The sequence below is a fragment of the Dipodomys merriami genome, unplaced genomic scaffold (assembly GCF_024711535.1).
Source record: "Dipodomys merriami isolate MVZ:Mamm:240054 unplaced genomic scaffold, mDipMer1.0.p SCAF_13, whole genome shotgun sequence".
NCBI lineage: Eukaryota > Metazoa > Chordata > Mammalia > Rodentia > Heteromyidae > Dipodomys > Dipodomys merriami.
Genome location: NW_027202604.1, coordinates 6,552,775 through 6,579,045, shown reverse-complemented (window position 1 = coordinate 6,579,045; position 26,271 = coordinate 6,552,775). Strand labels below are relative to the sequence as shown.

The 26,271-nt window shown below is 41.4% G+C and overlaps 1 protein-coding gene across 6 annotated transcripts in view; it reads left to right on the top strand.

Moving 5' to 3' along the window:
• Positions 1 to 12,198, top strand: part of Ankrd28 (ankyrin repeat domain 28) — a 167,228-nt gene extending 155,030 nt beyond the window's left edge. For 5 of the 6 annotated variants that reach the window (XM_070018614.1, XM_070018616.1, XM_070018618.1 and 2 more), the window contains 5 exons: positions 775 to 920; positions 1,675 to 1,757; positions 2,260 to 2,342; positions 3,811 to 3,902; positions 8,907 to 12,198. In XM_070018614.1, the coding sequence (XP_069874715.1) occupies positions 775 to 920; positions 1,675 to 1,757; positions 2,260 to 2,342; positions 3,811 to 3,902; positions 8,907 to 9,193 (691 nt within the window). In that variant the 3' untranslated portion in view covers positions 9,194 to 12,198. The remainder of the gene's footprint in view (positions 1 to 774; positions 921 to 1,674; positions 1,758 to 2,259; positions 2,343 to 3,810; positions 3,903 to 8,906) is intronic. The other variant, XR_011371146.1, reaches the window with a different exon arrangement.
• Positions 12,199 to 26,271: the final 14,073 nt, after the last annotated feature.

Below are 26,271 nucleotides of genomic sequence, written 5' to 3'. Positions count from 1 at the left end.
CTGTTAATCTGGTATGACAATTTGCAAAGATCCTGTGATTAATTAAGAAGTAAATTGTACATTTACAAGCATAAATTGTTAAAGTACTAGTTTTATAGGGCTTCTATCCCCTGATCTTTTTTTTTTTTTTTAATTTTTTTTTTGGTTAGTTGTGAGGCTTGAACTCTGGGCCTGGGCACTGTCCCTCAGCTCTTTAGGTCAAGGCTAGAGCTTGAGCCACTATGCCACTTCTGGTTTTCTGAGTGGTTTATTGGAGATAAGAGTCTCATGGACTTTCCTTGCCAGGGCTGGCTTTGAACCTCGATCCTCAGATCTCAGCCTCCTGAGTACCTAGGATAATAGGCCTGAGCCACCGGTCCCCAGCTTGAAGCTATTTTGAAATGTAAAGGTTTCCCTCTGTTTTTTACGCAAAGACTATATTGTAATGCCAACAAAAATTTTCAAAATAGGAGCAATTGGAAAAGGAATCCAGCAATTTAACAGGTAATTGAGAGTCAGGATTTGTTTTTTTTTTTTTTTAAGTTTTCTTTAGTATGTTATTTTAGTCGTTTTGTGATTGTTTCTTACTTTAGACTATTTATAGTTTAAGGCCTCTTTTTATCAATAGTATAAGTTTATGTGGTAAGAATTCATAAGCTTCCTTGAGCCTGTTTGTATTTAGGCATTGCTTTCATAGCCTAATACGTAAATTACCATGTCATAAATTAGGGAATTTTTTTTCCAGATGTATGTGTCATTCAAATGTAGTAATATATTCCAACTTTTCTGTCACAGAACTTCTCTCCATGCAGCTGCTTTCACAGACCATGTAGAATGTTTACAGCTGCTGCTCAGCCATAATGCTCAAGTCAATTCTGTGGACTCCTCTGGGAAAACACCCCTCATGATGGCTGCAGAAAATGGACAAACAAATACAGTTGGTAAAGAAATCATTTAGAGTCAAGTGCTATGTGTACTTGTAATCCTAGCTATTCAGGAGGCTGTAGCAGGAGAATCTTCAACTCAGGCTGACCTTGAATTTCAGAGTGAAACTACAGAAAGGGTGGAGGGGGCAACTTAAGATTCTATTCTTCTAAGTGTACATTTGTTGCTTGTATATACATACCTTAGATCCCAAAACTTCTTCTGGCTTCTATTATTTAATCTCACTGCTCCTAAAATTTAAAACCTTTGCCTGCTTGTGACCTACATTGTTCCCTTAGGAGAGTATAGTGTTTTAATTTGCCCTTGCTGTTTGAAGAGATTACGTTAACATGGTCGTGTACCTTAATTAAGAAACTGGTCCTAGAGTCAGATCCCTGAATGTGAGTCCTAGGTCTAGCTAAGTGACCTTTTATCTTTTTACATTTACAAAATGAGCAAAGTAACCGCATCTAGTTCATAGAGTTTTTGTGAAAGTTAGTTTAAATCTAGAATGCATAAAAAGACTGGAATTTTATAATAAGCACTCACAAAATAAATGCTGATTGTTTTTGCTAGCGTCTAATTTATGTAAGAATATGAAAGTCATACAATTATGTGACAATGAATTATATATACTATGTATTAAATCTTTTTCTTGCACTTTGCAAGAGGGATATTTTTTGCTTTATGTCTTCATTTCTCTGCAGTGAGTTATTGGTATCTAAGAAACATGTTCATAAACATAAGACTTGATGCACTTTTTCCTCCCAGAGATGCTGGTTAGCAGTGCTAGTGCTGATCTGACTTTACAAGATAACTGTAAAAACACCGCCCTCCATTTGGCTTGTGGCAAGGTATGTACACATTTTCATTGTTAGCATCAACAGAGACATAATAGTTTTTCTAAAGCCAGGCATTGGTGGCTCATGCCTATAATCCTAGCTACTCAGGATGCTGAGATCTGAGTATTATGGTTCAGAATCAGCCTTTGGCAAGAAAGTCTGTGAGACTCTGATCTCCAGTAAACAACTCAGAAAACCGTAAGTGGTGCTGTGGCTCCAGTGGTGGAGTGCTAGCCTTGAGCTGAAGAGCTCAGGGACAGCATTCAGGCCCAGAGTTCAAGCCCTACAACCAAAAAAAAAAAAAAAAGTTTTCTATATCACTTAAAAGAGAAAAGAACCACACCCTTCTTGTTTGGTCATATAGTTATGACAGTAGCTGGGAAATTTGTGGGATAGTGTTGAATTTGTTTGTATGTATAAGTTTGTGTATAAATAGATTTGGGGACTATTTGGGCTTATAAATTAATTTTAATGATGGCCAAGTTTTAAGAGCAGTTATTTGCCACCATTTTAGGGTCATGAAACTAGTGCCTTGTTAATACTGGAAAAGATTACAGATAGAAACCTCATCAATGCAACCAACGCAGCCTTGCAAACGTGAGTACTTTCACTATCAAGTATAAGCTTTTGATCTTTATAATTATAAAAAAAAAAATGACTAATGGGATAGGTCTCTGACATAAAGCAGTTTAAAAAGTCCAGACAACAACCAATATGGTAGCATACATCTGTGGTCTTAGCACCACAGAGGCTGAGGAAGGAGGATTATGAGTTCAAAGCTAGCTTGAGCTATGTAGTGAGACCTTATTTCAGGAAAAAATAAATTAGGTGATGGCTCAGGTCTGCAATTGTAGCTAGCTACTCAGGAGGCTGAGATCTGAAGATCATGGTTCATAACCAGTCCAGGCAGGAAAGTCCAAAAAGCTGGAAGGGGAACAGTTGCTCAAGGGGTAGAGCACTAGCTATTAGCAAAAAAGCTCAGAGACAGTGCCCAGGCCTTGAGGTCAAACCTGAAGACAAGTACCAAAAAAAAAAGGTAAAGCACTCACTATAATTGAAAACCCTTACTAAACATTAAATTAAAAAAGAAAAAGAAGAATGTTGTTTGTTATTGATTTTGTATGTGTTACCAGTACTGGGGCTTGATGTTAAGGCCTTGAGCTCTCCTCACTCTGCTTTTTTATTCACTGTTCTTTAGTAATTGAGCCACACTTCCACTTCTGGCTTTTTACTGATTAATTGCAATTAGAGTCTCACAGATGTGTATGCCCAGCCTGGTTTCCAATCATCTCAGCTTCCTGAGTAATTAGAATTACTTTTTATCTGATTTTTTTTTTTCTCAATGACTTCCTTCACACCTTCTGAAAAAAATGTAGTACTGTTTATTTGATGAAATTCAACTGTGTGTATGCTACTTAACACTGCAGTAAAGGAGGTAAGAAGCCTTGTATGTATCTGTAAACTGAAAATGTTTTTGAAATAAATTGCTTAATGAGTAGGAAACTTTTGGATTGACTGACACAATCTTAGATCCATGTTTCTCATTGATCCTCACACTTAGATTCATTCTACCAATTTCCAGTTACTATTCTACTTTGAAATTTTGTTAAGAAAAAGCTTAGAAGACTGGCTAGAATTCTTGGATTAGTCACACCTCATTAGTTACAGGGCCTGTTTTAGTCTGTTTTCAGAGGTGGTTAGAATTTGTGCTGTTCTAATTTACAGTTTTTATTATTGTCAGCCTCACTTTTAAAACAACTTAAGAATTACTGTTGTTTGATTAAATCTTTTTAAACATAAATCTTAGAAGAAAAACAGTAAGTGGGATTTTTTGACAGTGGAAACTACCAGTGGTTCCCATATAGCAGAATTTATATAGATGCTGTCAGGTCCAACATTTTACAGAGGTTCTATTGTCTCCCCTCCACCTTTATGAATGTCTCAGGTTATATGTCTAAGTCTTCAGAACTTGGCCAAAATGTTGTTTGACAGCCAGGTGTATGCCTGTGTACAGGTACTGTATATATATATGTATGTATGTATGTATTCAATTTTCTCCCCTCAGACCTCTGCATGTTGCTGCCCGAAATGGGCTAACAATGGTGGTTCAAGAACTTTTGGGAAAAGGAGCAAGTGTTCTTGCAGTAGATGAAAATGGTAAGTAGGTATGGATTTTCTTCCCTAGAAGCCTACCTAGAAGCCTTTATTTTGTTTTTGAAGGTCCATATTTGCAGTAAAATAAACTTGGGCACAAAGTGAAACTCTGTGGCAAAAAAATAGGATGAGAACAATCTAGTAGATTAATGCCTTAATTCTCATGTCATGTATAAACCAAAGTTAGTGTTTACCACCATTTTTCATCTTCTACCCTGAGTGCAAATATTTAGCAACTCCTTACTTGTGTATCCTCTGTAAAGCTAGGCTTTCCATTCATGGACTAGATGTGTGCCTTGTTGCCTACTAGAGAATGTCACTTTAACAGTTCTTTTGTATCCTGCAGTGACAATGTTTTATCCCTTTTCTAGGTTATTTTCTCTGTGCGCACGCGCGCGCACGTGTGTGTGTGTGTGTGTGTGTGTGTGTGTGTGTGTGTGTTTTGCTGGGACACTGTGCAAATCCTACAAATATATAAACATCAATTCTGTCACCTTAAAAATAATCTTTTAGGGCTGGGAAGGTGGCTCAGTGATAGAGCACTTGCCTTGCATGCATGAGGCCCTGGGTTCGATTCCTCAGCACCACATAAGCAAAAAGAAAAAAAGCCAGAAGTGGCGCTGTTGCTCAAGTGGTAGAGCGCTAGCCTTGAGTTGAAGAGCTGAGGGACAGCGCCCAGGCCCAGAGTTCAGGCTCCAGGACCGGACCCAAAAGAAAAAAAATTTTTAGCTGGGCGCAGGTGGCTCACGCCTGTAATCCTAGCTACTCAGGAGGCTGAGATCTGAGGATTGCAGTTCAAAGCCAGCAGTTCAAAGCCTGTGAAACACTTATCTCCAATAAAGCACTAGAAAACCGGAAGTGGCGCTGTGACTCAAGCAGTAGAGCTCCCTCCTTGATAAGAGGAGCTGAGGGAGAGCACCCAGGCCCAGAGTTCAAGCCCCACGACCAACAAAAAGAAAAAAAGTCTTTTATTAATTTCACTCTTGGTACTAGTTGCTGCCTAGTTCTGCATTTCTTGTTCCAACAAAACTGTTCAAGAATTGGCTTTCTTCAGTCAGACCTTTGTCCCACCACACTGCAGAGCTTAACAAGATCACTGTTGTTTTCTAAAATGTTACATAGTTGTTAGTTCTCATTTCACTTGTCAGGTCACCTTTTGGCAAAAGTTTTTAACTGTTTTCCTATAGAAAATGTTCTTTACTTGGCTTTTAGAACCCACACACTTTCTTATATCTCCCGCTGCCCCCTGTCTCTATTACTAGTTACCCTTTTTCCAGTGTTTTACAAAATGTCACGCTCTTCCTAATTTGTTAATATTGGGGGGGGGCCCTCCAGGACTTAGCCTTTGGATCTTTTTTGTTTTTCCTGTCTACCATTCTTCCAGATGATCAGATCTAGTCCTTGGTTCTAAAAAGTACTTGTATGCTGAGAATTCCCACATTTATGTTGCCAGCCCAGATTTCTCACATGAATATCTTCATAAACCTCTCAACCATTCCAGATCTAAACTTCCAGTTCTTTTTCTCTTCCTCCACTAAATCTGTTCTTCCCACAGCCATCCTGATCTCAGTTGAATACTCATAGCAAGTATTTGAGCTGTTCTTGATTATTCTCTCCCTGTCTCTCTCTGTCTCTCTTCTCTCTTCTCTGCCCCCACTCCCCCATCTCTCTTTCTGGTCCAGTGTACCTTTCCTTCAACATACAGTGTTGCTCCTACCTTGAAAGTATATCCAGAATCTGCCAACTTCTTTCTTTACCACCACTACCTCAGTGCATCCTTTGAAAACATGAGAACAGAACAATTAGGCAGGAGGCAGGGAAAGAGAAAGCAATAGAAAGGATTATTCTGATGTACATCTAAAATACCATGTTGAAGCTTCTCAGCACAGTTAATACACACTTGAAAAAATAAATGACAGGGGGCTGGGAAGGTGGCTCAGTGGTAGAGTGCTTGCCTTGCATGCTTGAGGCCCTGGGTTCGATTCCTCAGCACCACATAAGCAAAGAGAAAAAAGCCGGAAGTGGCGCTGTAGCTCAAGTGGTAGAGCACTGGCTTTGAGCTGAAGAGCTGAGGGACAGCGCCCAGGCCCAGAGTTCAGGCCCTACAACTGGACCCAAAAAAAAGACAGGAAAGTAAAGACAGGCTATGTTGAGCCCATAGGTATTAATAGGAAGTAGAGGATAAATGGACAGGGTGAATGAGGATAAAAATGATCAAAGTAATTTGGAAATAGAAGAATGAAATTATTTTAGAAGAAAGGAAGAGAAAGTGTTAGGGGAGAATTTAACTGGAGTATATTATATGCATGGACTCTCTCCTTTGTACAACTAATATATGCTAAAAACAGGGAAAGTGTGTTGCTCTTGAATTTCAGTTAATATATAGCTCTTAAAGCAACCTACAAAATCTTCTACCTAATTACCTTTCTGATCTCATTTCCTACTCTTCTCCAGCTTAATTTATTCTGTCACCCTCTCTTCTCTGTCACAGGTTTGTATATGCATTGTGATCTTTGTTCTGTCAGAACAAACACTCTGCCCTCCAAACATTCTTTGACTAAATCCTTCACCTGTTTCAAGTCTTAGTTCAAATTCCATCTTCCAAATGAAGCCTAATTTGACCATTTGTACTACAACTTGCTACATGTTCTTATTCGCACACTCAGTCCTTGTTAACATCTCCTTTTCTGTAGAGCTTATCTTCTGTCTGATTTACTTTATACTGATGTATTTTTTGCTCTCTCTCAGAATGAACATAAGCTTATTAAAGCAGAGAATCTTAAGTATTAGAAGCACCCTACAGACAAGACAATAGGAGTTCGGTGGAGTTTGTTGCATGACAGTTCTACCAAGCACGTCTAAGTTCTGAGGACACATTGTGAAGTGAGACAGGTCTACTTCTTTGATAGAAGCAGAGTATAAACAGGCTGCTCCAGTGCACATTCTTGGGAACAAGTTTTTCCCCTTTGACCCTGGACAAAAATGGCTTTTTTTTTTTTTTTTTGTCAAGTTGTGGGGCTTGAACTCAGGAGCTGTTCCTGAGCCTCTTTGTGCTCAAGGCTAGCACCCTACCACTTTAGCCACAGTGTTTTGTTTTGTTTTTTGTTTTTTGGTTTTTTTTTTTGGGTCCGGTCATGGGGCCTGAACTCTGGGCCTGGGCGCTGTCCCTCAGCTCTTCAGCTCAAGGCTAGCGCTCTACCACTTGAGCCACAGCACCACTTCCAGCTTTTTTCTTTTTGCTTGTGTGGTGCTGAGGAATCAAACCCAGAGCCTCAAGCATGCAAGGCAAGCTCTCTACCACTGAGCCAACTTCCTAGCCCCTAGCCACAGTGTTTTTGAGTGGTTAATTGGAGATGAGAGTCTCACATCCCAGGGTGGCTTTGAAGCGCAGTCCTCAGATCTCAGCCTCCTGGGTAGCTAGGATTAAAGGTGAGTCACAGCTCCCAGCTCAAAAATGGCAGGTTTTTTTTGTTTTGTTTTGGTTTTTTTTTTTTGGGGGGGGGGGGTCCAGTCATGGGGCCTGAACTCTGGGCCTGGGCACTGTCCCTCAGCTCTTCAGCTCAAGGATAGTGCTCTAACACTTGAGTCACAGCGCCACTTCCGGCTTTTTTCTTTTTGCTTATGTGGTGCTGAGGAATCAAACCCAGGGCCTTATGCATGCAAGGCAAGGGCTCTACTACTGAGCCACCTTCCCAGCCCCAAAAATGGGAGTTTTTTTAAAGGAGAAAATTTGTTTTCTGAATCAGTGGTCGTATACCATGAATGAATGAAAATAACACAGAAGTGGAAATAGCCAAATGCTTCATAGTTACAATGTATATAAACTATTGTAGTATGATCACATGAAAAAATACTACATATTAGTGAAAATGAACTGACTACAGTTAGATAGAACAATCTTAAGTCTCTCATAATGTTAAAAGAATCCTCATATAAAATAATACATAGTGTATTATTCCATCTAGGCTAAAAAAAATCTGTACTGTTTATGACCATATATAGCAAGGAAGTATTTATTGTAAAAGTTGGAATGGTAGTGACAATTGTTGAAAGAGGCAAGAAAGTTATGTTTAGGTAGGGGATATGGGATGCTTCTGGCATGCTGGTAATGTTGTCTTTCTTTTTTTTAATTTTAATTTTTATTGTGAAAATACTGTACAGAGGGGTTACAATTACATGGGCAAGATAATGAGTACATTTCTTACCAAGCATTGCAGCCTCCTCCTTTGTTTCGCCTTCCCATCCTCCCCCGCCCCCCTGTTGTCTTTCTTGACCTGGGTGATGGCTGTATGAATCTTCATTTGGCAGTTTTCTGTTATTTTGAAAATAAGTGTGACTTTCCAAATATATATATATATATATATATATATATATATATATATATATATATATATATATATATATATATATATAAACATGAAGGCTAAAATGTAAGTACAGTAGTAGGATAAACAATAGATTTGCAACAATAAATGAAGCTATAGACAACAATTTTAAGATATTTTCTGATATTAAATATCTGTGGCTTAAAACAGTTCTCCATGGAATAATTGAAACTTGAATACACAGTATGTTCTTACCATCTTCTCTCCTACACATTCCTCAAAATTGGGTGGATCTTGGACCAATCAGGGTACTAATATTTTCCTCCTCAGCTTGTTGTATGAATACTTGCTCTTTTGTATTGTAGGGCCTCATGACTTTTGCTAGAAAAGGAAATTGTATAATGGAGACATTTGTCTTATAGTAGCAGGCTTTAAAATTCACTTGTTCTTCAGTGAGAAAAAACAAATATCATTCAATATAGAATGACAAGTATCATTCAACATACATCTTTACCACATGATTAGTGCTTCATGAATCTTTATAGTTCCTTATGTTTAGACTGTATTTGTATTGCTTTTATCCTTTTCTATTTAATGGAAAGTTTGGAATTATTCTCCTTAATTTATTACTAAAGCCAAAGTGAAGTCTCAAGGTTGTTAATTTTAAATTTTTATTTTCTAGGCTATACCCCAGCTTTGGCATGTGCTCCCAATAAAGATGTAGCTGATTGCCTGGCTCTCATTTTGGCCACCATGATGCCTGTCTCATCAACTAGCCCTTTGTCCTCCCTGACATTCAATGCCATTAACCGTTATACCAACACCTCAAAAACAGTGAGCTTTGAAGCCTTGCCTATCATGAGGAATGAACCCAGTTCCTATTGCAGTTTCAACAATATTACTGGGGAACAGGAGTACTTATATACTGATGTGGACGAGCTCAATGACTCTGATTCTGAGACCTACTGAGAGGCTGAGCCAGAGGTCTAAAGTTTTGACACTAAAGCTTCAAACTGTGCTTTTTCAGGAAAAAAAGAAAAGCACTTTCTTATTAAAGATACAAGTTGAACCTAAGAAGAAAGAGTTCACACAGTGAAAGCGTGTAACACATTGGATGCCATTAGGAAGAAGAATTCTAAAGGCAAGTTTTGCAAAAGGAACCTCTAGAATCTTGATACTGACTTGACCAGAGGAAAACACATTGATGTCAAAGTGCTTTATGGAATTGTTTGATTTGGCTTTACAGTGCCAGAAATAATTTTGTTGGGACACTGTGCTCCCTAATCTGCTTACACAGCAACACTACTGTAAGAGAAGAGGACACTAGATTTAAATTTTATCAATAAAATTACAACTAATTTTAAAGGCAATAAAAGTTTGGTACAGTAGACATTATGGCACATCAAATTGCCAAAGGACCAAATGACTTAAAGATTTTTATAATAGAAGGCCATTTTGTGGAAACTGGAATAGGTGAAATGGGACATTTACTAAACCAAACTTCACTATTTGCAAAGGAAGCTGAGATTTGATTTAAATATTGATTTTTATAAAGAAAACATCTGAAAGCCTTCCAATACTGTATTAAACCATGAAAGAAAGCAGGTGTATTTTTACATTTTTTTTTCTTTTACATAAAAAATTTTGAAGTTCCAGTTTTTATAATAGAATTGAAAACCAGCTGACTGGTGCAGTATGGGTGAAAATACTTGTGACAAAGACATGAGATGGATTGAGATCAGGCTCTTGCCCATGTTTGAATGGTTTGGGTTTAAAATCGAACTATTTTTGTTTATGAAGGTAAAGAATTTAATACACATAAATTTGTGAAATTGAAACTCAGTTATTTCACCCTATTGCAGCTAAGTGGTCCTGGGAGTGGAATTTTCGGGCTCACTACTTCAGATGGTACACCCATGTCACTCAGTTACTTAGTGCCTCCACACTAGGTTGGGGGATTTTTGTTGTTGTCACTTTAATTTTTGAGTTTTAAAAAAGTGAAATATCAAAAAATTCCTTGTTATTCTTAAGCTAAACATCTTCAAGTCTCTTGGAAGGCATTTCTGTGTTAAATGAGATTGAAATGGCTCAAGCCTTTAGGTCTTACTCAGATTTCGAGTAGCATGTTTGGAACTGGTCACTATTTGGAAAGAGAAAGCAATTGCCTGCCAAATTGAAGACTACTTTTTAAGTAATAAAAGAGAAAAAGCTGACATGTAAACTTTTAAATAATACTTTCTGTGGTTCTGTTTTTTTACTGTAACTGTCACTTTCCCAGTAAAAATGACTTCACTTATATAGGCAGTCTTACAGGTCTGGCTAAAGTTCCATAATAAAGTTCCATAAATTACATGAAACCCAATTTTATTTTATCCTTTTGTATTGTGAAACTGGAAACTTGATGACATTGTAAATTATCAGCTGGTTTTTCTGAATATAAAGTGTGAAAACACAGAACAGTATTTTGATCTATTTGATAATTTTGTGGGGTTTTTGAAGAATTAATGAGCATGTACATAGAAATAGTGACTGCTTGAATACTGTATTTACTTGCACTCTTTCAGTACATCAAGATTCCTGTATATTTTAGAGTATAATAAAACACAGATGTGAGTTGTATTTAATAAATAATGTATTTGTATCTGTGCATATTATCTAAAAAAATTATAAAGTTTCTAGGGCATTGACTACTAGATTTTACGCAGTTTTTCTAAAATATTTACAAAACTTATAATCTCCATCTTTTCTTTATAATATAAAGAACTCATAATGAACCCTTCCTAATTATTAGTGGTTGGATGGGTAAATATGCATTTTAAAGACAATAGACTACATTTTCTATTGTACCTTTTGAAAAAAATGAAAACTCAAGAGGATTCTAAAAGTATACCATATGTGTGCTTTCTCTTTCCTTTTAGGAATTCTCTTCTGAATTCCCTGAGGGAATTTTCTAGAATCTCAGAATTGAAAGAGACCTGAGGTTCATCCGGTCTAACCTCTTAACAAATGCAGGAGTCCCTTCTACAAGGGTGATCTTTCCACCTTGAATTCTTCCAGTGATTCTACCTCACCAAGCAGTCCATTCAGTTGTTGAGCAGCTCTAATGTTAGAAAGGTCTTCCTTAGATGGAGTTGAAGCCTCCCTCCTGGTAACTTCTGTCTTTGGGCCCAGGTCTGTCCTCTTGAAAGAATATTGGAAGGATGAATCTCTTGCCCTCTGCCATGTCTTCTCTCTTGCAGGCTGTTGACTCCTTTGCTGAAGTGACCTCCATAAGAATTCATTAGACTCTGTTAATTGACCACATCTAATGAAGTATAAGGTGTAGCTATAAAGTAACAAGCTCTCTTAAATTTGTTTCCACACATACCAGAACTAAGATCCTGCATCACTTTATGTAAATTGATGCTGTTACTGAAAACATTCGTTTCCAGCCTAATAGGAAAGCTATTCCATTGCTTTGTAATCGCATGTGTGCCTGTCTATCCCCCAGCTTGAGCAACCCACTTCCTTGGTATGCACCTGATGAGGGGAATTCCAAAGTACTCACCCAGATTCACCCAGATAGTATTGAACGACATCAGTATTTGGATAAGTATGTGGACTACTTGAATGAATGGACACAACACCACAGTGAGTTCCTTTATAGTTACACCTTGTGTGTCAACCATTCAGGTCCTGTTCTGTAGTGCTTTTATCCTCACACTGAAGGATAAAGCCTGTTTCTTGAACAGCTTTCTTTAACTTTTCTGCATGAAAGGTGACATCTGAAATAGCTGATGTGTATTATAATAATACCAGCTTCTACTCAGAAACAACTTTGGGAAAACAGTGGTAATAGCAATGACTTCTTTTACCGAAGATTCAACTTAAACAGTGCCATTTTGTTAGGAGATCTCTAAATGTAGCTGTAAATTGGGGGTTTCATTGGCTTCTATTGAACCTTTTAAATGAAATAAAGTTTTTTAATACAAAAAGTCAAGTGTCTTTCCTTTTTACATGTAAATAGCTTTTTTCTTAAAATGTCTCCAATTATAATGTGTTTTTTGTTTTTGTGTTGAGCCTGAGGCTGGAACTTGGGGCCTAGGCACTGTCCTTTAGCGTTTGTGCTCAAGGCTTGCACTCTACCACTGGAGCTACAGCTCCGCTTCTGACTTTTTGGTGGTTAATTGAGAGATGAGAGTCTGATGAGCGTTCTTGCCCTGGCTGGGTTTAAACCATGATCCTCAGATCTCAGCTTCCTGACTAGGATTACAGGCATGAGCCACTGGCCTCAGCTATGACAAGCTTTTAATCTTTAAAAATGAACTGGCTTTGGAGATGGGAGAGAGGGACTGGGAAAGAGTGAGAGAACAGAAGACACTATGAAAGGCAATGTACTCATGACCTGACTCACATTCATTGTAATTGCTCTCTACATCACCTTTATAACAATAAATTTAAAAAATGAATTGGCTTTTCAGTAAAGCAGATAAGATCCTGTCTAAATGGGGTGGTTTAGCAAGTATTTGTTGCTTGTCTTCTGTATACTGAAGCAAGGGGCGGGGGTGAGGTATAGTATTCTTTAAGAGCAGTTTCATCAAAGGTTTAAGTAAAAAGGCTGGAGGCATGGCTCAAGTAGCAGAGCACCAGTTTGGCAAATGCAGGGTTCTGAGTTCAATGCTTAGTAAGTAGAGCCAAAAGAAAGAAGGAAAGGAAAGGGTGATTTGAGATGGAAGCAAATTGCTATGGAACAGAGAACAAGTTTATGTTGGAAGAGAAGATAGGAACAAACTTGCCAGGAAGGTGGCAGGCACTGTGGAGGAACAAATAGAATTTGAACAGGTGGAGATGAGCACATGACATCCTGGATAAGAACAACAGCAAGTCTTTAAAGACTGTTGGAGGGTGAATGTGGCGGAATATGTATCAGCACTTAGCATTCCTGAGCATAAAGAGATCAGGAAAACCTAGAAGAGATGAGTATAATAAATACAGACATTAGTTAACAGAAGTAAAAAGGTGAGTGGAAGGGCAGGTGAAGAAGACATTTTAAGTCTCCTAAAATTATCTCTGTGGAGGTAACATTAATAGAAAATGCCTATGCAGCATTAACTGTACCAAGCAAGGTTGAAAGTGCCTGAAGTATATTTGTAATCCACACAACTGTCCTATGAAGTAGAGACAGACTATTAATAGCAGAACTATTAATAACATGTTAAAATGCAGGAGAGAGATGAAATAACTTTGACCCAAGGTCACCTGGCTGGCAATTTGTGAAATCTGGGTTCAAACCCAGGTAGTTATTTCTATAATCTGTACTTAAGTTCTGTAATTGACTCTTAACATGCTTTCTGCTCATTGTTAAAATTTGGAATTTTGGCCAGGCACTGGTGACTCAATACCTGTAAAAGATTACCTACTCTAGGGGGTGAGGTCTGAGGGCTACAAATTGAAAGACAGCCTGTATAGACAAATCTCCAGCTAACCAGCAAAAATTTTGCCTAAAGACCCTGAGTTCAGCACAGTGGGGTGGCGGGAAATTGATTTTGAGGTTGAGAACACTCGAGTATTAGTTCTTAAGTAATGATGTTTAGCTCTTAGTTCATGATTTTTAGAAAAAACACAAACCCGTCCTCGACAGATGTTTTTGTTTCGTTTTTGTAAGTCGTGGGGCTTGAACTCTGGGCTTGGGCGCTGTCCCTGTGCTCTTCAGCCCAAGGTGAGCGCTCTACCACTTGAGCCACAGAGTCACTTCCGGTTTTCTAGTGGTTAATTGGAGATGAGTCTCACGGACTTTTCTGCCCAGGCTGGCTTTGAACCTCGATCCTCAGATCTCAGCCTCCTGAGTAGCTAGGATTATAGGCATGGCCACCGGCACCCAGCGGCATCTTGGAAGTCTTTATGCCACCTATTCCTCACCTGGATGGTTTATGTATGTTTGTGTGGATGGGGGTGCTGCTGTTGCTGGGGCATTTGCTTGCTAGACATTCTAGACTGATCCTCAGCCTTTGTTTTTTAAGATGGGATCTTACTATGTGAGCTGGCCTCAAACTTGAAATCTTCTTGCCAGGGGTCTCCAGAGTACTGGAATTAACCCACTTTATACTCCCACCACACCCAGCATATACTGCCATTCTAGTGTGGGCATTTCAAATATAAAACTGGGCAGCAAAAATTTTTTTGAGTTGTAGAAAAACCTTGTCCATTTCAGTGTTGAGAAGAACAGAGCATCAGACTCCTCGCTAATGTCTTATTGTGGTCCTCCTGGTATAAAGGACAGAGGTAGGGTTTGGCCAGTTACCATCCTTATGACAAAGAAGAAATGCTGATGTGCATGCAGTACTATCCACTCAGTTCTCTCATTGGTACTTCTTTTTCCTTTGGTTATCACACACTTTGCATTCTGCCTACTATCTGTAATAGCATTGAAATAAAAAGGATCAATTCAGGGAATTGATATTTCCTCCTTCACACTTGAAACATGAATTTTATTTTCTGATTTTTTTTAGTGGTACTTACTGAGATTTGAACTCAAGGCCTTCTACTTGTGAGGCAAGTGTTTTATCACTTGAGCCTCCTTCCCAGATTTTAATTTTTAAGTCTTGTTTTCTGTTCAGCAAATACTTCTAAAGTGCTTTCTCTATGAGTCTTAAATAATAGAGGTACTCTAGGACATCACAGTGAACCAAATAAAAGATGAAATTTCATGAAGACAGGAAACAGGTTTTGATTAGGGAGACATTCTAGCTGATTCCTTGGCAGATTTGAGCAGGACTGAGTAACGGAGCTCTGCTGTGATTGAGGTCTTGAGTAAAGATTGCTGAATAGAAAAGGGAGCTGGTTTATTGAAGGGGAGATGTTTTTAGTTTTATTCGTATTTAGTTTTGATTTTGCCAGTACCTTGGTTTGAACTGGACCTCATGCTTACTCAGCCTGCTCACCCAATGGCACTCCTAAACCCTGCTTTTGTGGAAAGACAAACTTTGTTGAAGGACAGGTCCTGTGGCTTGAAATCAGGGCCTGGGTGCCATCCCTGAGCTTTTGTACTCAAGGCTAGCACTCTACCACTTGAGCCACAGCTTTACTTCTAGCTTTTTGGTGGTTAATTGGAGATGAGTGTCATGGACTTTGATGCCTGGGCTGATGCTAAACCTCAATCCTCAGTTCTCAGCTTTGAGTAGCTAGGATTACAGATGCCACTGGAAAAACTTTCAGAGGCCCCTTCCTCTCATTTTCACAGACTTTATGTGGCCAAAGCTTTTTGACTATTTACAGTGTCCCTGGTCTTGTTTCTCATAGTAACTGAACTTCAGGTTCTATTTTTCTAACCGGTTAACTGCACTGCCTGCTCAGCTTCAAGGAGATAAAGCTCTACCCAGCATGCATCCTTTCCTTGAATTGTCTCATTCATTCTCTGATTTGATTTCGGCATTTCCTGTCTGGGGGAGAGTAAACACTGAAACCATGGTAACTTTTGACATTTGTGGGTCTTGCTGCCTCAGACAGAGATGAAGGCTTATACCAGGTTGTAAAAGAAGCAGGAGGTTAAGTGAAAGATACACATTAACAGGAAATATACATTGATTGTTTCTACTAGCGCTGAGCCAGGATTTTTCACAGTATCTTCTGTTACTTTGGGTATCAGATTAAGAGCCAATTTACCACATTGTACCTACTTTATCAGCATAAAGCTCATATTTAAGAGCATAATGCTACCCTGCTCACTAAAAGTATATATTGTGCCATCTTCATTGCTACCATGGAGCCAGCAGGCATTCAAAATGATGAGCCAGACACTGGTGGTTCATGCTTGTAATCCTACTCAGGAGGCTGAGATCTGAAGATTATGGTTTGAAGCCAGCCCAGGCAGAATAGCCAGTAAGACAGACCAATAAACTACTAGGAAAAAGCCAGAAGTGGTGCTGTGGCTCAAGTGGTAGAGAGCTCTAGCCTTTAGAGAGGCTCAGGGATAACACCCAGCCCCTAAGTTCAAGCCCCAGGACCAGGGGTGAGGGGGGAAACTGGATGGACAGCCAACTGACTAGAAGGAGCTCTTTACCAGCTATATGTCCAACAATGGCCCAATAAATGAATGAGGGAGCTGAATAGACTTCTCAGAAGAGGTAGTAAAAATGGCCAGCAAACACATGAGAAAATACTCATCATCACTGGCCATAAAGGAAATGCAGATCAAAACATTGAGATTTCATCTCACCCCAGTAAGATTGACCAGCATCAAGAATTTGAACAATAACAAATGCTGTCAAAGATGGGAAAAAGAACCTTATTGCACTGTTGGTGGTGGGAATGTAAACTAGTATAACCACTCTGGAAGGTGGTTTGGAGGTTCCTCAAAAAAATAAACAGAACTTCCCTATGACCCAGCCATACCACTCTTGGGCATCTACCCAGAGCATTACAAGTCAGTATACACTTGCACATCCATGTTCACTGATGCACTATTCACAATAGCCACGTTATGGGAACAGCCCAGTTGCCCTACAACAGATAAGCAGATCAATACAATGTGGTACCTATACCCATTAGAATAATATGTAATTTGTAGGGAAATGGGCGGGCCTAGAAAAAAATCATGTTAAGCCAGGCACAGACACTGCATATTTTCTTTCATATGTGGAAGCTAGATCTAAAATACAACTATGCATGATAACATACTGGTTTAATGCATTTACACACACACTGATAGTATACTTAGGGGAGAAATCCAAAGATGTAACTCTTCTAAACAACTAAAGTACTGTTTATAAAAATAAGCCAGGCACCTGTAATCCTAGCTATTCAGGAGGCTGAAATCTGAGGGTTGAGGCTCACAGGCAGCCTGGGCAGGGAAGTTGGTGAGTTAAATCCCAACAAAAGATGTGGAGGGGCTGGGAAGTTGGCTCAGTGGTAGAGCGCTTGCCTTGCATGCCTGAGACCCTGGGTTCGATTCCTCAGCACCACATAAGCAAAAAAGAAAAAAAGCCGGAAGTGGCGCTGTGGCTCAAGTGGTAGAGCGCTAGCCTTGAGCTGAAGAGGTGAGGGGCAGCGCCCAGACCCAGAGTTCAGGCCCCACAACCGGACCCCCCCCCAAAAAAAAATGATGTGGAGCTCTGTTCAAGTGGTAGAGCACTAGCTTTCAGCACAAAAGCTCAGGGACAGCTCCCAGGCCCTAAATTCAAGCCTCAGGAAACACCCAAAAAAGTATCAGGTAGTGGAAACATGTTTTGGGATATGGGAAAGGGAGTCACAGGAATGGAAGGAGGAAGAGTAAGCAAATATCATTATATTCTATGTTCATAATGTTAATGGACTATGTAACTTGAGAGTAAGGAGGGGGAAAGTAGGGGCAAACAAAAGAAGGGGTGACTTTACTCAAGAAGCATAATTGGACAACTCCTTTGAACTTAATTTTTTTTTTTTAAAGCCGGTGCTGGAGCTTGAAGCTAGGGCCTGGCCTCTGTATTGAGCCTCTCTGTACTCAATGCTAGTGCTCTACACTTGAGCTACAGTGCCACCTCCAACCTTTATTGTTTATGTGGTACTGAGGAATTGAACCCAGGGCTTCATGCAAGCACTTTTATCACTAAGCAAATTCCCAGCCCCTAAACTTAATGATTTTTTAAAGGACTTGGTGCAGGGAGTTTGTGGCTCATGCCTGTAATTATGGCTACTCTAAGATCTGGAGGATCAGGTTTTGAAGCCAGCCTAGGCCAAAAAAAAAAAAGGACTAGCCAGGCACTTGTGGCTCACACCTGTACTCTTAACTACTCAGGAGGCTGAGATCTGAGGATCACTGTTCAAAGCCAGCCATGCTGAAAAGTCCCTAGGAGACTCATTTCCAATTAACCACCAGAAAATCAGAAGTGGAGCTGTGGCTCAAGTGGTGGAGTATTAGCCTTGAGCAAAAGAGTTAAAGGACAGTGCCCAGGCTCTGAGTTCAAGACCCATGACCACCAAACAAAAAAACCTGATGTGGCTTATGGTAGACTGCCAGCCATGAGTAGAAAAGAGAAACCTAGTGAGCAAAAAACACTAAATTCAAGCCCCAGTACTGGCACGCCCACACCCAAAAAAACAATATGTATGTCTAGATTGTACAGACTTACAGATTTTTAACAACAAAATACACTATGCACAAACATTAAGCATCCATGGTGCATCGCAGCTTCCTTGTGTTCCATTTTAGGATGGATGCACAGGCCATTGTGTTTTATGTGCGCTGATAGGATGGGAAAGCAGAAAGCCCTATGGCTCAGAAGCAAGACTGGAACCACACCTGGGCAGGGGCTAGGGCCAGGGCCAGGGGGATTCTCCTAGGAGTGCCTTATTGAAGAGCCAGCAGCGCCCTCTTGCAAATCACTTTCCAAGTGCCCCAACAGTATTGCTATGACTGGGAGGTGAGAACAACTCTGGTTCTGCCACCACCTGCCTTAACCCTTAGTTTTCTTGGCTGTGAAACAGTAATGTTTTGCAATACAGTTTGGAAACAATAATCATGCTGATTGTGAGGCTGCAGTGGGGATTAAATGGGAATATATAGAAGGGGACTTTGTCTAAATGCAGTCAGTAAACAGCTATTATTCTCATATACTCCATTTGCTTTCGGGAAGAGTTAGATTATGAACAACCTAGAACCTGAACCATGCCACTTTCTGACTGACTGATTTTTGGGTAACTTAACCTCGATGAATATCACATGTCCTTTGGGAAATGTAAGCCATCCTGATCTCCCTGGCTGCTGGGGAATGATAGGAAGGCTTCATGTAAAGCCTAGAGAAGGTCTTGCTGCCAGCACATTCTGTTCCCTAATGAACACATGCCCTTCTTTGAGGGAATGGCAGCAAAGTCATTAATGCGAAGTAATCGAAGATTAGCATAGCTGCTGTGTTCATCTGCATCCTCTAAGATGTCAAGCTAGGATTGATTGTGCATGGATCCCACCAAACAAAATGTTCATGTGAAGGAAATGGGGAAGATGGCTCAGGGAGGCTGGGAAGCTGGCAAACCCACCATGCAATTCTAACCTCTGAGGTGGGGTTGGGAGCATATTACCTGCCAGGACTAATAAAGGTTTCATAAAGTACTTGAGAGTCCTTGGGCCAGAGGCAACCACTGACCTATCACCCCCTCCTTCTTAGGAGTGTCTCTGCCTTAGTGTCCCCAGCACTCTTGGTCACTGTGGAGGTGGTACCTCATTGCAAGCATAGGGCTGGATCTTAAACAGCAGCAGTGGGGCCCTCCCTGGTTGGTGATGCTTGCTAGGTTGGGAAGGGTGAGTGGCCCTGCCGCTTAACTCTGAGCTAGGAGTCTTGAGCCATACAGCCCTGGAGATGCCCTGAATACAGAGAGGATTGCATTTTGTATTGTTCCTAGCAAGGTCAGAGAAGGCTAACGGCATGTTATGTGTTCCATGAGTTGTTAGGAAACTTGGGATCCAACAGCTTGTTTTCCATAATATGTGATCTGAATATCTGGTGAAGAGGCGATGGCTGATGTTGCTCAGGCAAAACAGACATGAGTAGTATGCTGCCTGGGGGCTTGCAGGACAGGCTGGGTGATGGTCACTGTGGCACCCAGGGACCCATTGTTCTCTCTGTGGGGCATCCCTTGGGCAGCAGGTGCTGGGGGAAGACACTCCCTTATTAAGCAGGTGAGAGCCATTCTGGGAGCTGTCACACATGTTCATGCCAACCAGAGCTTTGCTGGATGTCACAAATCCACAGACATGGGTTCTCACTGAAATATTGTTCTCACCTGTGTCTTTCAAAGTAGAAATTAGGTCCTACATTCCTGATACTCTTTTTTGGGGGGGTGGGGGAGTCCGGTCGTGGGGCCTGAACTCTGGACCTGGGCGCTGTCCCTCAGCTCTACAGCTCAAGGCTAGCGCTCTACCACTTGAGCCACAGCGCCACTTCTGGCTTTTTTATTTTCTGCTTATGTGGTGCTGAGGAATTGAACCCAGGGCTTCATGCATGCAAGGCAAGAGCTCTACCACTGAGCCACCTTCCCAGCCCTCCTGATACTTTTTTTTTGGGGGGGGGGTGATTGTTGTTTTTTTGGGAGGGGAGGGGAGGAGTTGCTCATTCATGGGGCTTGAACTCAGGGGCTGAGCACTGGTCCTGAGCTTTTGCTCTCAAGGCTAGCTCTCTAGTACTTTGAGCCACAGTTCCACTTTGGGTTTTTATGTGGCTCATTGGAGATGAGTCTCACACTTTCCTACCCAGGCTAGCTTTGAACCTTGATCCTCAGATCTCAGCCTCCTGATTATTAGGATTACAGGCATGAGCTACCAACTCCTGGCTGGCACTCATGTTTTTAAAGCTGTTTGGAGATCTCTAGATTATTTGTATGACTCAGGCCTTGAGAATCTGAGGAATTGCTCAGAAAAGTGCCTTTCAGCTGGCCTTCCTGGCAAGACAGTGGGGACTTCCCCACTTAAGAATGCTTGTCGGGTGCCTGCGGCTCACGCCTGTAATCCTAGCTACTCAGGAGGCTGAGATCTGAGGATCATGGTTCAAAGCCAGCTTGGGCAGAAAAGTCCGTGAGACTCTTATCTCCAATTAACCACCAGAAAACCGGAAGTGGTGCTGTGGCTCATGCAGTAGAGCACTCGCCTTGAGCTGAAGAGCGCAGGGATAGCGCCCAGGCCCAGAGTTCAAGCCCCATGACTGACAAAAAAAAAAAAAAGAGGTCTTTCCTGGAGCAGAGAAAAGTTACCAGCAGAGTACATTAATGTGCCCCATCATTGCTGTTAATAATTATGTGGGTTTATAAACACCTTAGTTAATTATGTACTCATGTGTAGACTATACCCAGGTTTAAAACCTAGCTTAGTTACAGCTTAATGACCATTGCCCAGTTGTTGAGCCTGTCTCAAATTTTCCTCATCAATTAAGATAAAGGGATAATAAAAATATAAGGGTTATTGGAAATATTAAATGGGTTAATGGTGCTTGGCAGTAACAGTAAGAATTCAGTAAATAAAATCCGATACTGGTATCTCGGCTTGCTTTGAGGGAGATTTAAAATAGCTGCCAGATCTTTCACATTCCTCCCACTGACAGATGGGGCTTGTTTCTCTTGCCCTTGAGTCTAGGAGGGTTCTGTAGCACCTTTACTGACAGACTAACTAGGACAGAAGAGGCACTGTGCCACCTTAAGAAATTGACGGTCCTCCGCTTCTTCCAGTGTCCCACAGGAACCCTGAAAGAATCTAAAAGCCCAGGTGTGGGACGCAGCCCAGGCCATCTCCAGCTGGAAGGAGATGAGCGACACCCCTGGACCCTGAACTGTCCCATAATCACAACACTGATCATGAAAATCTAAATTATGACACAGATGAATGAGTTGGGAGAGAGTGGGTAGCCTTCAGCCCTGGGGAGAGATGATTCATGTAACAAATTGAGTCTTTGTTTTTGTTTGTTTTACCAAGTACTCTATAATAAGCTTCTCAGTCTTGTGTAGACGCACTGTTTACTCCTTATTTACTATTAGAGCCCAGGGAAAAGAATGAACATCTGAAGCTGTTTGAGCTGGGATCTTCTGGTTTACTGCCTTTTCCAAAGATGGGACCTAGGCCCCATGGAGGGGACAGAGCACGCGTGTGCCCAGCAACACCCAAAATAAGGAAGCCAGGCCTCCCAGGGCAGCATCCTGAAAATCTGGGTGTATTATTTCATTTATTTATTTATTTTGAAACGTTACTATGAAGAAACAAATATGGATTTCTTTTTGTTTTTTTTTTTTTGGGGGGGGGGTCCGGTCGTGGGGCCTGAACTCTGGGCCTGGGCGCTGTCCCTCAGCTCTTCAGCTCAAGGCAAGTGCTCTACCACTTGAGCCACAGCGCCACTTCCGGCTTTTTTCTTTTTGCTTATGTGGTGCTGAGGAATCGAACCCAGGGCCTCAGGCATGCAAGGCAAGTGCTCTACCACTGAGCCACCTTCCCAGCCCAGAAACAAATATGGATTGTGATGGCCTTTATCCATTTTCCATGGTCAACATTCCTTTCCTTGGAAAGATCTGACATGGAATTTTCAGAGGTTTATAGAACAGGAGGATCACATGGTAGTGTATTAATTACAAAAGAACAAAAACCTTTTTTACCTTTTGCAGCTGGACTTACAAGGCCAAAATAGTGGCTTTCGTCTAATATAATCTTCATCTTTATAGTTCCTCAATTCAATAATTTTCCTCACCTATGTCAAAGTCCTGGCCCAGTTTGCCTCCCATAAGCCACAGTTGAGCTATTGCAATTCAGGGGACACAACCTGCTTTGTGCTTTTAGTTGTGGCTGAAAATCTGGATTGTAACCATCTTTGAAAATGGGAACTTTTGTGAAAACAAATGCTTTCCTGTTATATGTGCACTGAGGGATTATTGTTTTCTCCTGGTTTGATGTCAGTTTTTTTTGGGGGGGGGCGGGTGTCGGTCTTAAGTCTTGAACGCTGGGCCTGGGTGCTGTCCCTGAGCTCTTCAGCTCAAGGTGAGTGCTCTACCACTTGAGCCACAGCACCCCTTCCGGTTTTCTGGTGGTTAATTGGAGATAAGAGTCTCACAGACATTCCTGCCCGGGCTGGCTTGGAAATGAGATCCTCAGATCTCAGCCTCCTGAGTAGCTAGGATTACAGGCGTGAGCAACTAGCCCTGGCTTGATATGGTTCTAATACACCTTTAAAAATTGGTGCAAAAAATTGGTGCAAGAGCTGGGGGCTAGTGGCCCACACCTGTAATCTTAGCTATGCAGGAGACTGAGATCTGAGGATTGTTTGAAGCCAGCTCGGGCAAGAAAGTCTAAAAGACTCTTATCTCTATTTACACACCAGAAAACTGGAAGTGGCACTGTGGCTTAAAGTGGTAGAGCACTAACCTTGAATAGAAAGAGCTCAGGGACAGTGCCCAGGCCCTGAGGTCAAGCCCTATATCTGAGAAAAAATTATACTGAAAATTATTCAAAGAACCATTTTCTTTTTTGTCCTGATACTTGGTGAAAATTTTTGGCAATTGAGCCAGGCACCAGTGGCTCACACCTGTAATGTTCGCTACTCAGAGAACTGAACAGAGATCTGAAGATCACAGTTCAAACAAAGCCAGCTCAGCCAACACTGAGAGAGACACTTATCTCCAGTTAACTAGCAAGAAGTCAGAGTGGAGGTGTGGCTCAAGTAAAACACCAGACTTAAACAAAAGGCCAGGCAAGAGTGTGTGACCCTGAATTTAAGCTCCAATACTGGTGTACATGCGCACGCCCGCATGCGTGATCGCACGCGCACACACACACACACACACACACACACAGGGCTATGAGCATACCACCTATCTAGGGGGGAGGCAGGTGCTGAGCCTGGACTGTCTGGGAGGAGAGGGAGTTTTTTACCTTCTCTAGAAACACATCTTTGCAGTCTCTCACAGTGCCTCCAACTTCCTTTGTGAGAAGAGCCACAGCTGGGCACAGCTGTTTGTGGGGAAGCCACATAGGTCACCCTGCTTCCCCCAAGTCTACCTCAACCAAAAATACTCTTGGTTTCCTGCCTTGGGGTATTGCAAGATTGTCATTTGTTTCCTGAACTTCAAGATCACAGTTTTCAAAAGCCTCTTGCAATCATTAGTCATCCTTCTGTTTTGTTCCCTAAAAATAATTTTTCTTCATTTTTCCACCCTTTATTTTCTCCTGCTATCTGGCAACTACTTTTAGCTGTAAATGTCACTTTGTTTTACCACCATTGTTCGCTTTTCCCTTTATTTTTGCGTCAGGAACGATTCATTCTAATTCTCAGTAAGAAGTAACTCAGAAAAGTTCATGGGCTCTGCCTGGCAGGCAGAGTGTGGGCCCAGAAGGCGCTGACTTGCATGTTGGGTGAAGTAGTTCCACCATGTCTGGATTTAGAACTGGGTTTTCTGTTTCTCAGACTAATTTGAGTCATCTTGGCATCCCCAATGGTATGCTGTTTTAAGATGCTTTCTACGTCTCTGGGGTCTGGGCAGGGAAGCAGGATGGGCTGTGGACAGCCACATCTGGAGCCACACCCAGCCTGCCAGCCCACTTCTGGAGGGACTCATCTGGTGGGAGAGGTCCTGCTCCCGTTCCAGGGGGACTTCCCAGGGCGCTGGAATCCCAAGGCTTCCTGTGGGATTCTGAGGGGCTCCTACGTATTTCCTGGAGATGTGACTCATCCCAGGCTTCTGTAAGGGAGCTGTGAGTCAGGAGGCTGTGAAGCTTTGCTTCTTTCCCTCTTGGCACAGTCCACTTGTATGCCCCAGAGGGGGAAATGGAGCACAGAAGGTTGAAATCCACTAGCAAGGCCTACCCGGTGCAGAGGGAACTTTGAAGCTGTGCTTGTACCCTGTCATTCTGGCTCCAGAATCCATGCTCTTTTAATTATCCCAGAAAAAGGAGGGTCTGGAAAGCTATGCTGCCAGGAAATGAGGAGAGAAGTTCATACTAGTCTGAGGAGGAAGTGGGGTTTAGCAATGTACTGTTCTGAAAAACTAATTTTCAAAAGGAGTTAATGAACTTTACAACTCCCCGAAGGAGTGGGGAGGAATGAGGGAGGTGGGGGAGGGGAGGAAGAGTGGGAGAAAAAAAAGTGGGTAATAATGTTGGACAAGAAATGTACTCATTTCCTTACTCATGTAACTGCGTCCCCTCTGTACAGCATCTTTACAATAAAATAACATTTAAAAGAAAAAGGAGTTAAAACTAAATAAAACACCTAAGAGGCAAACCACAGACTGGCTATTCTGTGCTTTAAAAAAATATCTAGGCCAGGCCCTAAGTTCAAGCTCCAGGACTGGCAAAAAAAACATTAACTAAAAATAAAAGTATCTACAAGTTATTAAGCATAAGCTTAAAATTAATTTTTAATGCCATTAAAACACCAGATACAATTTATATAGAAATCCATGGCCTAAAAATGTCTTCATACTCATTATGACATGGCATTTGGAATCATCTTGTGGAAAGCCTCTGTTCTGTATTTTCCTGAGCACTCAGAAAACAACTGCTCAGGAATTTCAGGAATGCATGACCAAAGTGTGCCCTCCATGGCAGCTCTTGCAACTTGTCTCTAGACTTGCAGGGCCTCCTTGCAACAGGATCGCTGCTCAGTGGTCCTGCAAACTGAATTATGCCTGTGTTACTCCATCCTGCACAGTTGGGCAACTTGTCCAAAGTTAGTGTGACTTACTAAGGTTCCTGGAACCCCTGGATGAAAGAATTGTATTACCCCTCTTTAGCTGCCCCTCTCTGTCCAACAATCTCCACCTCGGAGCATAGCCTTCTCTTTTCCCACTTATTCCAAGTCCTGCCCACACATTCCACAGACCGACAGGCAGATGTGAGCAAAACCTTTCTATTTTTAAAGGGGTGTTTCCAGGTCTGCTGTTTCTATTTTGCAGGTGGCTCTGGTGTTGCTATGCCCACTGCAGAGTTTTCATGGGCCAGATGGAACACAGCACAGCTTTTGCTTTGAGAATTTGTTCTTAGAAAATGTATGAGGTGGGCTGGGAATGTGGCTTAGTGGTAGAGTGCTTACCTCGCATGCATGAAGCACTGGGTTTGATTCCTCAGTACCACACAAACAGAAAAAGCGGGAAGTGGCACTGTGCCTCAAATGGTAGAGGGCTAGCCTAGAGCAAAAGAAGCTCAAGAGCAGTGCCCAGGCCCTAATGTCAGGCCCCAGGACTGGCAAAAAAAAAAAAAAAAAAAAAAAAGCAAGCAAGCAAGAAAAGAAAAAAAGAAAAAAGAAAAGAAAAAAATATATGAGGTAAGCTGGGCACCACTGGCTCATGCCTGTAATCCTAGCTACTCAGGAAGCTGAGATCTGAGGATCATGGTTCGAAGCTAGCCTGGGTAAGAAAACCTATGAGATCTTTAACTCTAATTAACTACGAGAAAACTGGAAGTGGAACTGTGGCGCCAAGTGGTAGAGCACTAGCCATAAGCAAAAAGCTCAGGGACGGTGTCCAGGCCCTGAGTTCAAGCCGGAAAACAAACAACAACAAAAAAAAGAAAATACTTGAGGCTTGCAAAATATTTACACATCCTGGATATCACTGATTGAACAATGAAG